Source organism: Ovis canadensis, chromosome 1 (genome assembly GCF_042477335.2).
Source record: "Ovis canadensis isolate MfBH-ARS-UI-01 breed Bighorn chromosome 1, ARS-UI_OviCan_v2, whole genome shotgun sequence".
In the NCBI taxonomy this organism is placed as follows: Eukaryota; Metazoa; Chordata; class Mammalia; order Artiodactyla; family Bovidae; genus Ovis; species Ovis canadensis.
The window spans coordinates 43,260,249-43,275,430 of NC_091245.1; the positions used below are offsets into that span (position 1 = coordinate 43,260,249).

Sequence of the window (15,182 nt, forward strand, 5' to 3'; positions counted from 1 at the left end):
TTTGCGAACGCATGGACTGCAGCACGCCAGACTTCCCCAGTCCTTCACCATTTCCCAAAGTTTGCTCAAACTCATGTCCACTGAGTTGGTGATGCCATCAAACCACCTCGTCCTCTGTTGTCCGCTTCTCCTCCTGCCTTCAGTCTTTCCCAGCATCAGGGTCTTTTCTAATGAGTCAGCTCTTCACATCAAGTGGCCAAAGGATTGGAGCTTCAGCTTCAGCATCAGCATCAGTCCTTCCAATGAATATTCAGGATTGATTTCCTCTAAGGTTGACCGGCTTGATCTCCTTGCATTCTGAGGTACTCTCAAGAGTCTTCTCCAACACTACAGTTCAAAAGGGTCAATTCTTTGATGCTCAGCCTTCTTTATGGTCCAACTCTCATATCCATACATGACTACTGGAAAAACCATAGCTTTGACTCTACAGACCTTTGTTGGCAAAGTAATGTCTCTGCTTTTTAATATGCTACATTTTCTTTGTAGTATCTTTTAATAAAAAGAAGTTCTTTTTCTTAGCGCAGTCGAATTTATCACATTTTCCTTTATGGTTTACATCTTAGATGTTTCATCCAGGAAAACATTCCCAGTCCTTAAATTATGAAAATATTTTTGCTTTTCATGTTTAGAACTATAATATACCTGGAATTGAGTTTCTTGTATACTATGAGAAAGGAAGCCAATATGTTTTATTCCATATGAATACCCAATTGTTTCAACAAGAATTTTTGAAAACCCTATTATTTTCCCATTACTCTCTAGTGTACATTTATTACAAAACAAGTGTTTATGTGCTTGAGTCACTTGTAGACTTTCTGTCTATACCTTTGTTAATGTTACACTTTTTATAAAATGTTACCAAGGAGAGTGTCCTTTCACAAGGTTCTTATTCAAGAGTCTCTTGGGGACTTCTCAGGTGGAACAGTGGATAAGAATCCACCTGACAATGCAGGGGACACAGGTTAGATCCCTGGTCCGGGAAGAGCCCACATGCCAAGGAGCAACTGAGCCTGAGCTCTAGGGCCCACAAGCCAGAACTACGGAGCCCACATACCACAAGTACTGAAGCCTGCACGCTCTAGGGCCATCAAGCCACAACTACGGAGCCCTTGTGCCACAGCTACTAAAGCTTGCGGGCCCTGGAGCCAGCTCACTGCAACTAATGAGCCCACATGCTGCACTTACCAATGCTCATGCACCTAGAGCCCATGGTCTGCCCACGGGAAGCTGCCATGATGAGGAGCCCATACGCTACAACTAGGGAGTAGGCCCCACTCTCTGCCTCCAGAGAAAACCCATGCACAGCAACGAAGACACAGTGCAGCCAAAGATAAAAATGAATGAAATCTTTTACAAACAGTATCTTGGTTATGCCTACCCTTTAGCAGTTTTACGTAAACTTTAGAATTACCTTGATAAGTTCCTAGAAAAAAAAAAAAAACTTTTGAGATTTTGACTGAAATTGCAAAGAACCTATAAATCAAAATTTGGGTAAAACTGATACACTTAGAATATGGGCTCTTATTATGCATAAAAAATTCTCTCTCCATTTGTTTGGGTCTTAATATCTCACAGCAAAATTTATAGGTTATGTGTACCTTTGTTAAATTTATACACAAGTATTTAATGCATTTTAGTGCTATTATAAATGGCATCATTAAAAAATATGTAATTTTTGAAATGTGTGTGGCTGGTATATACAAATATATATTTTTTGCTTTTGATTATTTTTGTTATCCAATAATCTTGCTAAGCTCTTATTAATTTGAATAATTACTAGGTGATTTAAAATTTTATATGTAGATAATTGTGTCATCTACAAATATTCAAAGTTCTGTTTCTTCTTTTCCAAATCTTATAGTTTACATTTCTTTTTGTTATCATACTGAAATGGCTAAGACCTCCAAGAATGTTGGATAGAAATGGATCCTTCTTAGAAATGCTTTACCATTAAATATGATCATTGCTGTAGGATTTTATAAATAAGATTAAGGAAATTTCTTGTGATTTCCAGTTTCAGAAGAATCTTTGAAATCTAGAATAAAATTTTAATCTTATCAAATACTGTATTGAGATGATCATATGCATTTTTTCCTTTAAGCTATGAATGTGGTGAATTACACTGATGGATTTTTAAATGTTAAACCAATATTAATTTCTTGATATAAACTCAACTTTCTTACAATGTATTATCTCTTTCTACTGTTATTGAATTTTAATATTTTATTGAGGATTTCTCCATCTATGTTTCCAAGTGAGATTGACTTGTAAAGTTTATTTCTCATACTGTTGTAGTCAGATTTTGATATCAGGATAAGTCTAGCCTCATAAAATGTTTTACAGTATACCCACTTTCTTATTCTGTTTTTGTCCTTATGTGTTTGGCATATATCACTAGTGAAACCATATGGGCCTGGAATCATCTTTGACAGAAGATTTTTAAATTACTCATTTCTTTAATAAAAGCTTCCAATTTTCATTTTTCTTTTTAAAATGTTAATTTTTCCATTTTATATTTTTAAATCTTTCAAAATTTAAAATTGGCATAAAGTTACATACAATCTGTAAGAATTATCTTTTTAGATAGCTTTGAAAGTGTACATGTCAGTGGTTTTTAGCATATTCACAGATATGAGCAACCATCACCACAGTTAACTTTAGAACTACCTCAAGAAGAAACTCTGTTTCCTTTAATTCTGACTCCCTAACACTTGTCTTTCTCCCAGTTCTTGTTGTTACTCAGCGGACAAGTCATATCTGACTCTTCAGACTGTAGAGTGTAGCATGCCAGGTTCCTCTGTCCTTCTCTATCTCCCAGAATTTACTCAAATTCATGTCCATTGAGTCAGTGATGCTATCTAATCATCTCATCCTCTGCCGCCCCATTCTTTTGCCTTCAGTCTTTCAGTCCAATCTGCCAGCCTTAGGCAACAACTAATGTATTTCATGTCTTTATAGATGTCTCCATGCTGGACTTTTATGCGAGTAGAATCACATAGAGTGTGGTATTTTGTGACTGGCTTGTTTCATTTAGTATAATGGTTTCAAGATTCATCCACAATGCTGCACGCACCAGTAGTTCGTTCCTTTTTGCGGTTGAAAAATGTTCCACTGTATGAATATATCACATTCTATTTAGTTATTTGCCCACTGTTGGATATTTGGGTTGTTTCCACTTGCTGACTATTATGAATAGTCAGGGTTTGAAGTTTCAGGTTTGAAATATATCTTAATTTCTCTTGGGTGTATGTATCTAGAGGTAGAATTGCCAGGTCATATGGTAAGAGTATGTTTAAACTTCTGAGTTAGTACCAAACCATTTTCCAAAGTGTCAGGACTATTTTATATTCCTATCAGTAGGGTTCTGATTTCTTGATATCCTTGCCAACAGTTGTCACCTGACTTTTTGATTCTAGCCATCCTAATGAGTATAAAGATCTCACTGGTTTTGATCTACATTTCTCTGATGACTAATAATGTCATGCATCTTCCTGTGTGCTTTTTGACCATTTACATACCTTCTTTGGAGAAATGAGTATTCAAATCCCTTGACCAATTTTTAATTGGGTTATTTGTCTATTGAGTTGTAATTCTTTATATATTTCATATACAAATCCCTTAACAGATAGATCATTTGCAAATATTTTATCCCATTCTGTGGGTTGACTTTTTACTTTCTTGATTATGTTCTTCAAAACACAAACATTTTTAATTTTGGTAAAGTCCAATCATCTGCTTTTTTTTTTCTTTTGTGGTTCACATTTTTGGTGTCATATCTGAGAATCCTTTGCAAAGTCCAAGGTCATGAAGATTTACCACTTCTAAGTTTTTTAGTTTTAGCTTTACATATATGTCTTTGATTCATATTGAATTAATTTTGATATGGTATGAGGTAAGAGTCCAACTTCATTCTTTAGAATGTGGATATCCAGTCATCCCTACACTATTTATTGAAGACCCTCTTAAAACAGTCGTGATACCCTTATCAAAAATCAGTTGACTACTGATATAATAGGTTTATTTCTAGACTCTTAGTTTTATTCATTGATCTGTATGTCTATCCTTGTGCCAATCAATACCACACTATCTTGATTTCTATTTATTTATAGTAAATTTTGAAAATGGAAAAGGAGAATCTGCTTACTTTATTCTTCTTCTTTAGGAGTATTTTGTCTATTCTGGGTTTCTTGAAATTCCATATGAATTACAGAATCAATTGTAAATTTGTACAAAGAAGTCTGCTGGGATTTCTAATAAGGATTGTATTGAATCTACAGATCAAATTGTGGAGTACCACCATTTTACCAATAGTAAATCTTTCCATTCATAAATTTTGGATGCACTCCCATTTATTCAGATCATTGTTAATTTCATTCAGTAATGTTTTACAGTCTTTGGAGCTAAAGATGTCACTGCTATTATTAAATTTATTTGTAAGTACTTTATTGTTTTGGATGTTACTGTGAAATTGTTTCCTTAATTTTAAAATTATTCCAAAAGTAAAAACTATAATTTATTTGTATATTGACCATGTATCCTGCAACCTAGCAGAACTCATTAGTTAATTTTAATTGTTTGTTTGGCCATGCCACAGCTTATAGAATTCTAGTTCCTTAACCAGGGATTGAACCTGGGCCACCAGTGAGAGGACCAAGTTTGAACCATTAGACTGCCAAGTTTGAATCATCACCAGTTCCCTAGTTTTTATACTTTTTGGTGGGCTTCTTAGGAGTTTATGTACATAACATTATGTCATCTGCAAACAGAGATTTACCTTTTCCTTTCCAAACTGGTTGCCTTTTTTTCTGCCTAATTGCCATTTTTAGACCCTCCACTACAACACTGAATAGAAGCAGCAAGAAAATTTGTCTCGTTCCTGACATCAGCGGGAAAGCATCCAGGTGCCTGCTAAGTTGATATTAGTGGGTTTTTCATAAATGTCCCTTATCAAGTTGAATTCCCTCTATTATTAGTTTTTTAAGAACTTTTATCATGAAAAGATATTGGATTTTGCAAAGTGCTTTTTTTAAATCTATTGAGATGATCATCATTTTTTATTCTACTGATATGAGATGTGGTAAATTACATTGATATTAAGATGTTAAAGTACTTTGCATCCCTGGGATAAACCCCACTTGGTAACTGTTATGGGCTGAATTGTCTCTCTCTACCAAAAAATTCATATGTTGAAGCCCTAACTCCCGGACCTCTCAATGGGACTGAATTTAGTGATAGGGCCATTAAAGAGATAATTAAAATGAGGTAATCCAATCTGACTAGAGTCCCTAAGGAAGAGCAGATTAGTACACTGTTTAAGCCATCTAGTCTGTGATATTATGTAATGGCAGTCTTATGAAACTAAAGCACTCAAGGCATAAAATTCTTTTTATATGTTACTAGATTACTAGTAACTGTAGGTTTTTCAGAATGCTCCTAAGGAAATTCTTTTTCAAGTTAGTGGAAATGGTTTATTAATTTTTTATCATTAATGGATATTGAATTTTTCAAATTCTTTTTATCTGTTGTTATAATCACATTGTTTTCAGTCTACTGATAAGACAAGTAGTACTGACTTTTGAATATTAGAACAACCTTGCATGTATTATCTCCGCTTGGTCATGATGCATTATACCTTTTACACAGTGGTGTTGACACTATGTAATATGTAGGTAATATACAATAATACATACATATTACATATAATGTATATATAATATAATGTATATGTAATATGTATATTACTATTATGGACTGAATGTTTGTGTACCCCCCAGATTCGTATGCTGGAACTCTAATCCCAGTGTCATGGTATTGGGAGGTGGACCCTTTGAAAGGTAATTAGGTCCTGAAGGTAGCACTCTCACAAGTGAGATTAGTGCCTTATACAACAAAAGCTAGAGAGCTAGCTAAATCTCTTTCCTCTATGTTAGGATACAAAGAAAGTTGGTAGTCTGCAACCTGGAAGAAAGTCATCAACAGTAACCGATCATTTGCCACCGTAATCTTAGACTTCCAATTTCCAGAACGGTAAGAAATAAGTTTATAAGCCACCCAATTTACAGTATTTTACTATAGCAGCATGAGCTGACTAACTAATTCTTAAGGTCATGAGTAGACTCTCTTCATTACACTCTAATAATAATGATAGGAGCCAACTGTCAATATTATGCTGTAAGATATGTTAGTTATATGGTAAGGATCTAACAAAATCAATATATCAATATAGGTATACCTCATTTCGGGCTTTCTCAGTGGCTCAGTGGTAAAGACTTCACCTACAATATTGGAGCCATAGGAATTTGACCCCTGGGTTGGGAAGATCCCCGGAAGAGGGCACAGCAACCCACTCCAATATTCTTGTCTGAAGAATCCCATGGAAGAGGAGCCTGGCAGGCTACAGTCCATGGGGTCACAGAGTCGGACACGACTGAAGCGATTTAGCACAACACAGCATAACCTTTTATTTCACTTCACTTTATTGCACTTTAATATTGTGGCTTTTGTAAAATAAATTGAAGGCTTGTGACAGCCTTGCATCCAGCAAGACTACTGATACCATTTTTCAAAAGCATCTGCTCATTTTGAGTCTCTGTGTCACATTTTGGTAATTCTCACAATATTTTAAATATTTTCATTATTATTGTATTTGTTATGGTAATCTGTGACCAGTGCTCTTTGATGTTACTACGATTCATTGAAGGCTGAGAGGATGGCTAGTATCAGTTCAGTTCAGTCACTTAGTCATGTCCAACTCTTTTCAACCCCATGAACCGCAGCACACTAGACCTCCCTGTCCATCACCAACTCCCGGAGTCCACCCAAACCCATGTCCATTGAGTCAGTGATGCCATCTAACTTTCTCATCCTCTGTTGTCCACTTCTCTTCCTGCCCTCAATCTTTCCCAGCATCAGGGTCTTTTCCAATGAGTCAGCTCTTCGCATCAGGTGGCCAAAGTATTAGAGTTTCAGCTTCAACATCAGTCCTTCCAATGAACACCCAGGACTGATCTCCTTTAGAATGGACTGGTTGGATCTCCTTGCAGTCCAAGGAACTCTCAAGAGTCTTCTCCAACAAGGATTAAAGATTTTTTAAAATTAAGTCATCTATATTAGAATTTTTAGACATAATTCTATTGCATACTCTATTTAGACTACAGTATAACATAATCATAATTTTTATATACACTTGGAAGCCAAAAAATATACATGATCCACTTTATTGTGATATTTGTATTATTCCAACTGAACCCGTGATATCTCTGAGGTATGCCTGTACTGTATTAGAAATAAGTTATTGTTTCAAAGTAGCATACTTCCCTGGTGGTCCAGTGGTTAAGACACTGCTTTTCAATGCAGGGGGCATGGGCTCAGTCCCTGGCTGGGGAGCTAAGATTCCACATGCCCTGTGGTACAGAACAAATGGTGCTAAAACTTGAATACCTCTATGCAAAAACAGCAACAACAGCTGACCATACCTTGTACCATATACAAAGATTAAGTTAAAATGGATCACAGACCTAAGTGTAAAACCTAAAAAGAATTTTGAAAAAAAAAAAAAAAGCATACTTTTTACCTTTAACATTTCAATCAAGTTCTTACCAGTATCATTTTCAAACAAATTTAGAATTCTAAAGAATATTACCTGTGTGACTGTCTTTGCAGAAGAAACAGTCATTTTTTCTATTTGTTTTGCTTCAGGTAGAATCATCATGTTTTTTGACATAGTCATTCTGCTTTGGTTTGCACCAGCATATCCTCCTTTCATTAGAGTTCCTTTTCCTGCACCAACAAAACTAATAGACTTCCTTGGCCCTAAGCCAACGTTTCTATGTCAAGAAAAGAAAATATAACACAGAAGATCCAGGATTGAAGAAATATTAGCCAACAGAAAAAACAAACAAACAAACTTTCACTTAGAAACATGGAAACAATCTGATCATATAAACAAGAAGAAAAATAGTAGCCACTTGAGAGCTCATTATATGTAAGCATAGTTCTAGAATGTTTACAAGCACTGTGTCATTTTTTCCTCACAATAATTCTAAGAGGTTGCTATAACATATTTTATTTAAACCATAAAAGCTTAGAGGGAAGCATTCCTACTAGAGTTGAAATTTGAAACCCAGATAGTCAGATCAAAAGTCTACACTTATTTCTCTGGGTCTGTTTCCTTATCTGTAAAATGGGGGTAATAATAGTATCTTTTAGGTTATTGGCTTCCCAGGTGGTTCAGTGATAAAGAATTCACCTGCCAATGCAGGAGACCCGGGTTCAATCCCTGGGTCAGGAAGATCCCCTGGAGGAGGAAATGGCAACCCACTCCAGTATTCTTGCCAGGACAATCCCATGGACAGAGGAACCAGGTGGGCTACAGTCCATGGGGTTGCAAAGAGTCAGACATGAGTGAGCAACTAAACACACACATGTAGGTTATTATGGGGATTAAATGTATTCATTTATATATTATAGTTAGGAAATGCCTGACACATAGTAGTCATAAATAGGTGTAGACTGCAGTTATGTAGGCTGACTGAAGCATGAGTAATAAAACCTGGGAAAGAATATCATGTTCCTGCCTGAACAATTACATAATAAATTTTAATAAGAAGAGAAAATATAATCAAAATATTTGCATCCAGGAGAAGAAGTATAATTTCACTTTGGATCAACTCTCCAAATTCCTTAAGACAAAAACCTAGTCATTCTTTCATTCTAGTACTCTAATTGTGCTGCAGACTTCTTTAAAATAAGAATGATTGCCCTTTAAACGACAAAAAGGCAGTGTGTTTCCAAAGAAAACATTTCAAACAATACTTTTACTTTCCAAATCATAAGAAGATCAGACAAGAATACAATACTTTATAATGACCACAATCTGCTTTTCACATTTTATTTTTCTTCATAGCATTTATTACTACTGACACTTTGTATGTTGTCATATACTCCTCTCCTAGAATGTAAGCATCTTTAGGGCAAGAACTTGGTCTTGTTCATTGCTAGATCACTAGTACACAAGACAGTACCTAGTACATTGTGGGCCCTGTTGTTTAGTTGCTAAGTCTTGTTTGACTCTTTTGCATCCTCATGAACTGTTGCCTGTCAGGCTCCTCTGTCCATGGGATTTTTCCAGGCAAGAATACTGGAGTGGGTTGCCATTTCCTCCTCCAGGGGATCTTCCTGACCCAAGGATTAAACCTGCATCTCCTATGACTTCTGCATTGGCAGACAGGTTCTCACCACCAGCACCACCTGGGAAGCGCTTAACTGATGTGATTGCTCAGTCGCACATCAATTCCTCTGCTAGTGGCAAATCCCAGTGCCTTTCCATGTGGTTCCCTCCTCTTGGTATCTATAAGTGATAAACCATTTTTTTAATGGCAATGATATCCTGATCTGTTGTCCTTACTGTTCCTGAAATTTTCTATTAATACACTGCATTTAACTCAGTCTGTGTGGGTAAGTGAAGCTAGAGAAAAACATCTAACCACGATGCCAGGTCTCATTTTAAATTACAGATTGTTAAAATGGGTCCTTAACGTGACAGCAACCACACTGCATTACCTTGGTTAATTTTTACTACCCCTTCTAAAGTCATCATTTCACACTTCTTGAATATCAACATTTCCTCTCCTATGTTTACCTTCTGCTAACTAAATGAGAAAGCTGAAGCAATCAGGTAACTTTCAAATACTCCCCCCGTTACATCTGTGCACTTGCCTCTCTCTCTGTGTCTATATTCCCTATTTCTCCCGTTACTCTGAATGAGTTATCCATGATTCTTGCTTAGGTCAATTCCTCTACATGTGTTCTAGATTCCATTCCTTTTTGCCTATTTACGGACATTGCTCTAGACATTCTCTCATGCTTCATAAGCTTTTCTCTACTGGATTATTCCTTGTCTAGTAAACCTAATTCTCTTGCAGTCTTCCCCTTTTTTTGTCAAAGGTAATGTTTTTCTTCCAGTTGTCCAGGTGAAAAAAACTTCAAAATATATCCTGAATCTAATTATTTGTCATCACTCTTTGTTGCCACTATCATGATCCAAACACTATCCTCTCTCTCTTGGATTACTGCAGAAGTCTTCTAATTGATCTTCTCGCTTAACCTAAATTCCCTTAAGTCTATTCTTCACATGGTAACCAGAGTGATCCTTAAAAACACAAGTTAGATCATATCACTACTCTGTTTCCCATCTCATTCAGAGTAAAAACCTAAAATCTTATCATAACCTAAAATGTCCTACACGCATCTAGATTGAGCTCTGACTTCATGATCAATACTTTCTGCCTCATTTACTCTGCTTCAGTCACACTGTCATCGTTGACATTTTTCACACATGCCAGGCCTTTGCAGTTGCTATTTCCTCTGCCCGAAATGTTCTTCCCACACGTGTATATGTTTAGCATCCTTTCTGTCTCCAGGTCTTAAAGCCACATTCTTAATGTGGACTTCTTCAGCTCCCCTATCTAAAATGTCAAATACCCCTCAAATACTTCATATCCCCTTGCTTAATTTTTCTCCTTAGTACTTTCAACTAACATATTTTTACTTATTTAATTTATGAGTTAGATGTCCCCCACCTGACCCCCCAACCCTGAGAATCTAAGCTCCACAAGTTTAGGGACTTTGTGCTCTTGTGTTGCCTGCTGTATCCCTGCTGCTGCTGCTACTAAGTCACTTCAGTCGTATCCGACTCTGTATGACTCCACAGATGGAAGCCCACCAGCCTCCCCCGTCCCTGGGATTAGTGCCTACAATAGTACCCAATACACAGTAGCTGTATAATAAAATAATTGCTGAATGAATTCCCAAATCATTATATCCAATGCAAAACATTCTCTCAATCTTCATATTCAAATGCTTACCAGCCTAACTGGATAGCTGCAGCTAAATGTCTTCTAGACATCTCAAGCTAAATAAATATATAATGAAATCATATCACATTTACTCATAAACCAGCCCTTCCTCTTTTATTCCCTACAGGGACCAAATAGAAACAAATTAGCAATGATGTTGCATTTACCAATTAGGTAATTACTGTGATCTAATGAGAATCCTCAGTAAACTCTCCCAAATTTTCAGACTATAAGTTTTATGGGAAGGAGCCATGTTTTATCATGTCTACCATGAAAGCCCCAACTCTTAGTACTCTGCCTGATGCAGTGGGAAATTTGACACAGAAAATACCAGTAAATTTAAAAAATTGAAATAACTACTTGTAGTCAATTATGTTAGAAATGTATGGTACATATCTATCCTAGCTGTGTTAGAAAACAGATACTTTTAATAGAGGCAAATTAGTGGGCAATGAATAGGATGACATTCAGGAGATATTCACTCTGAAAGTTTTGCCTGAAAAACAGTTATGATACAAGAGGTATGTAGCTGTAGGTTCCTGAGTTTCTGAAGTAGAGACCTAACCTATTTTATTCACCCCTATGTCTTCAGTGTCTACGGCAGTAACTGGAAAATATAACACATTCTGTATAATTGGTATCTATATAATGAACACCTGATGATCACTTCTATGGAAAAAGACTAATGCCATTAAAGCATACAACACATACATCAGTCTCACAATGAAATAACCATAGGAGGAAAGGAGGAGTGGCTTAAGAAAAAGTGTCTTTATTATTCTCTTTTTATTTTAATGAGATGAAGGGAGAAATTTCAATCTAAACCAAATCAGTTTCTTTCATTTATCCAACTGTTATTTATAAAATTACTGTGCATAAGGCTACATGCTGACAGGGATACAATATGAATCAAATATGGGCCCTAAGGAGTTGACAGTCTTGATAAAAGAAAAAACATATATATGATTACAATGCAAGTACAGAATTGTATTTGCCTCAAAAGACTTACACATAAGATATAACGAAAGTTGCGGTAAAGATTACCTTGGGTGAGAGGAGTAAGCAGAGAAATCATGAAGGTGGCATTTGAGTCAGGCATGAATGCAGGTCAAATTCAAAAGAAGTGTATGTGGTGTGTATGTCTGTATGTTTGTATCCGATGCAGCTGCCGGTGAGGAGGGATGAAGGTATTGGAGCAGGACAGGAAATACACCCCGAGCAAAGCTCATTGTGAACAATAAAAGTAGAAAAGCAGGTGGCATATAGAGGGAATCTTACATGATTTGGTTAGATGCATGAAGGAAAATAAGCTTTGAAAAAATAAAATGACCAGACTGAGTCTTTGAAATTTACTAAGCAAGCAAGAGAGTGCCTTTGAGAGAAAAGAGTAAGCTACTCAAAACTATGTTTCAGAAAAATTTAGCTATATGCAGAACACACTAGAAGCAAGAAGACCGTTAGTCACAATGCTATGGAAATAGGCCAGGTGAGAAGTAATCAAAGCTTAACCTGGGGTGGGGAAATGTAGAAATAAAACAAATCCTAGATAAAGCATGTACTAAGAATATCTTTTTATTTTCTGTATTTTAATGTTTTGACATCTAGGAATTTGCTGCACCTGAAGGGACTGCCCCTCCCAGGGCTAATCAATTTTTATGCATAGTAACGGACTTGCCTACAAGCACACCATTCATATTGGCTTCCCAGGTGAAGAACCTGGCTGCCAATGCAGGAGACATAAGAGACTCAGGTTCCATCCCTGGGTCCAGAAGATCCCCTGGAGGAAGGCATCGCAATGTACTCCAGTATTCTTGCCTGGAGAATCCCATGGACAGAGGAGCCTGGCAGGCTCAAGTCCATAGGGTTGCACAGATGGACATGACTGAAGTGACTTACCATGCACACACAATTTATATGCAAACCAATCAATCCAGAGTCCATACCCTCAACCTCCTCCTTCAGCAGGCTCTCAGAGACCTCACTCTCTGGGTCGCTATCCACTTGCAGTAATCAGTGCAAGGACAGGAACCAGAAACCTAGGGATAGGCCCAATATCCAGAAACTTTAAAATTATTCAAACAAGCTATTCCTATATTTGCTTATTCTGGTTTGTCCCTTCCTTGCCATGGAAACCACAATAAAGCTTCTTGCCCAGGTTTTCCTCTTGCTGGTTCTACATCCTGCCTGGCCCTGGTGCCTCTTCATGTGCCCCTCTATGTGGTTCACAGCATGCCATGCCTCCTGGTTTTAGGGATCTGTGAGTATTTAAAAACAAACTTCTTCCTTTATGGTAGTTCTTTCAGTGTCTGTTTCTTACCATACTCGATTAAAACACAGTCCAAATACCCTTAAAACACAGCAGATACAGAACTAATGCTTGCATGCATGCTGAGTCGCTTGTCATGTCCGACTCTTTGCAACCCTATGGAGACTGTAGGCCACCAGGCTCCGGTGTCCATGGGATTCTCCAGCCAAGAATACTAGTGTGTTGCCATGCCCTCCTCCAGGGAATCTTCCTGACACAAGGATTGAACTTGTGTCTCTCATGTCTCCTGCACTGGCAGGCAGGTTCTTCACTGCTAGCGCCACCTGGGAAGCCCTACAGAACTAATAGGACTTTGCAACTGATAATAACTATCCTGATTAACATTTAAACTTCAAAGTACTTCCACTTAGTTTTGTAATTCTTTTACTTATTTCACCCTTTAAAAATGGAAATATACTTGACCTACAACACTGTTGGTTCTAGGAGCACAATATTGTGATTCTGCATTTCTATACATTACAAATGATAACCACCCTAATTCTTATAATAACTTATTAGATATCTAACTGCCATGTTTTACATGTTAACAAACTTAGAGAGGCCAATTTAAATGCCCAAACTCATCCAATAACTCACAGACTACGTGTTCCTGAGCAAGTTTCTTAATCTGTTTATTTCCTTGTACATAAATTAAGGTTAATAATAGTACTGGCCTCATAAAGTTAAGATCATGATTAAACTAGCCTTTATTTCTAAAGCCCAGTAAGAAGTTAAATTGTAGACATGTTCAATTTTAGATATTATGAGTGCTAATATGGTGGAGTTGTTTGGTAGCAGTTGAAAATCAAGAAGAAAGTGAATTTCAAGGAACAGAAGTGAGAACTAGAGATACAGATTTGAGAAACTTTCAGGGAGATGAAAATAAATGAACTGAGTTCCAAAATAAAAACCTAGAGCTACAAAGAGAAGGTAATAGGGCCAAGGAGAGAAACCGGAAGTAGAAGGTAAAACTAGAAAAAAGGCACCTAGCCCAGTAATAAGTGAAACAGTTCAGGGTTGGTTCAGGGTTAAAGAGGGGAAGATTGATATTGTTAAATGCTGTGAGGTAAAAAGAAAGCCCACTGAATTTGGTGATTTTTGAAACCCTTAGGTTACTCATTATTGACCTCAGTAATTTTCATACAGCAACGGAGACAACAGAATGCAAAGGTTAAAGAGTAAACACAGATACCTGTGGTTTATGGTCTGATATGTAAAGGTTGCAAAAGACATCGATCCAGTACTCACAAGAAAAAGGCTTAGCAAACTGAAAATCAATGGGTCTTCTTAGACCCATCAGAGAATTGAGGTTACATGCAAACCCCTGTACTGAAACAGATGTAGGAATAACAGAATCACAACTTACTGAATCTGCCACTAGAGCTAACAAGTGGAAGGAAAACCTAACAGGCAATAGCCTAATTGCTGAAAAATGAGTGTAGACTAATTCAAGAGAAAAAATTGCTGGGGGCCCAGCCTTAGGGAGGCCCCCACACTTATCAAGTTTTACCTTCAGGAGCTCCAGCAAGCTCCCAGGATGAAGGTCAGAGTAAAACTCCCTGATAGTTTCAACAGGGGGACAGGAAGCAATCATTCTGAAATATAATGTTCAGTTATCCTTAACAGAGGCCTGCCCTCAAGGAAAACCATTTTACCAGAGCCTAAGCAACATGGGGAAAGGAAAATACCTTACTTGAAGTCCACCTAACCTTCTTGTTCCACCTAAAAAAAAATTCTGAGAATTATTTATGAAGGTCATGGCCCAGGGAAAAAGGCCCACTAAAAGATTAAGACCTAATTAATCCCAGGATTAAGGCACACTTTTCTTTGCCTTCCCATTCTCACCCAGCACATCTTACCACATCAACAGAGCTCCTGTATAATAACAGGGGATTACAATGGGAAGAACTGCAAGGCTCAGACTCTAAGCAGGAGTCTCTAGGGAAACCTAAAAACCAGAGTAAACAAAAAACCAGGACACTAAAGGAAACTGAAGTCTTGGAAACCTACAGCTACAGTAA

The 15,182-nt window shown here is 37.1% G+C and overlaps 1 protein-coding gene across 1 annotated transcript in view; it reads right to left on the reverse strand.

Moving 5' to 3' along the window:
• Nucleotides 1–15,182, reverse strand: part of DNAI4 (dynein axonemal intermediate chain 4) — a 107,997-nt gene that overhangs the window by 87,896 nt on the left and 4,919 nt on the right. Inside the window, 1 exon segment of the mRNA XM_069594052.1 lies at nt 7,643–7,826. Coding sequence (XP_069450153.1) covers nt 7,643–7,826 — 184 coding nt within the window.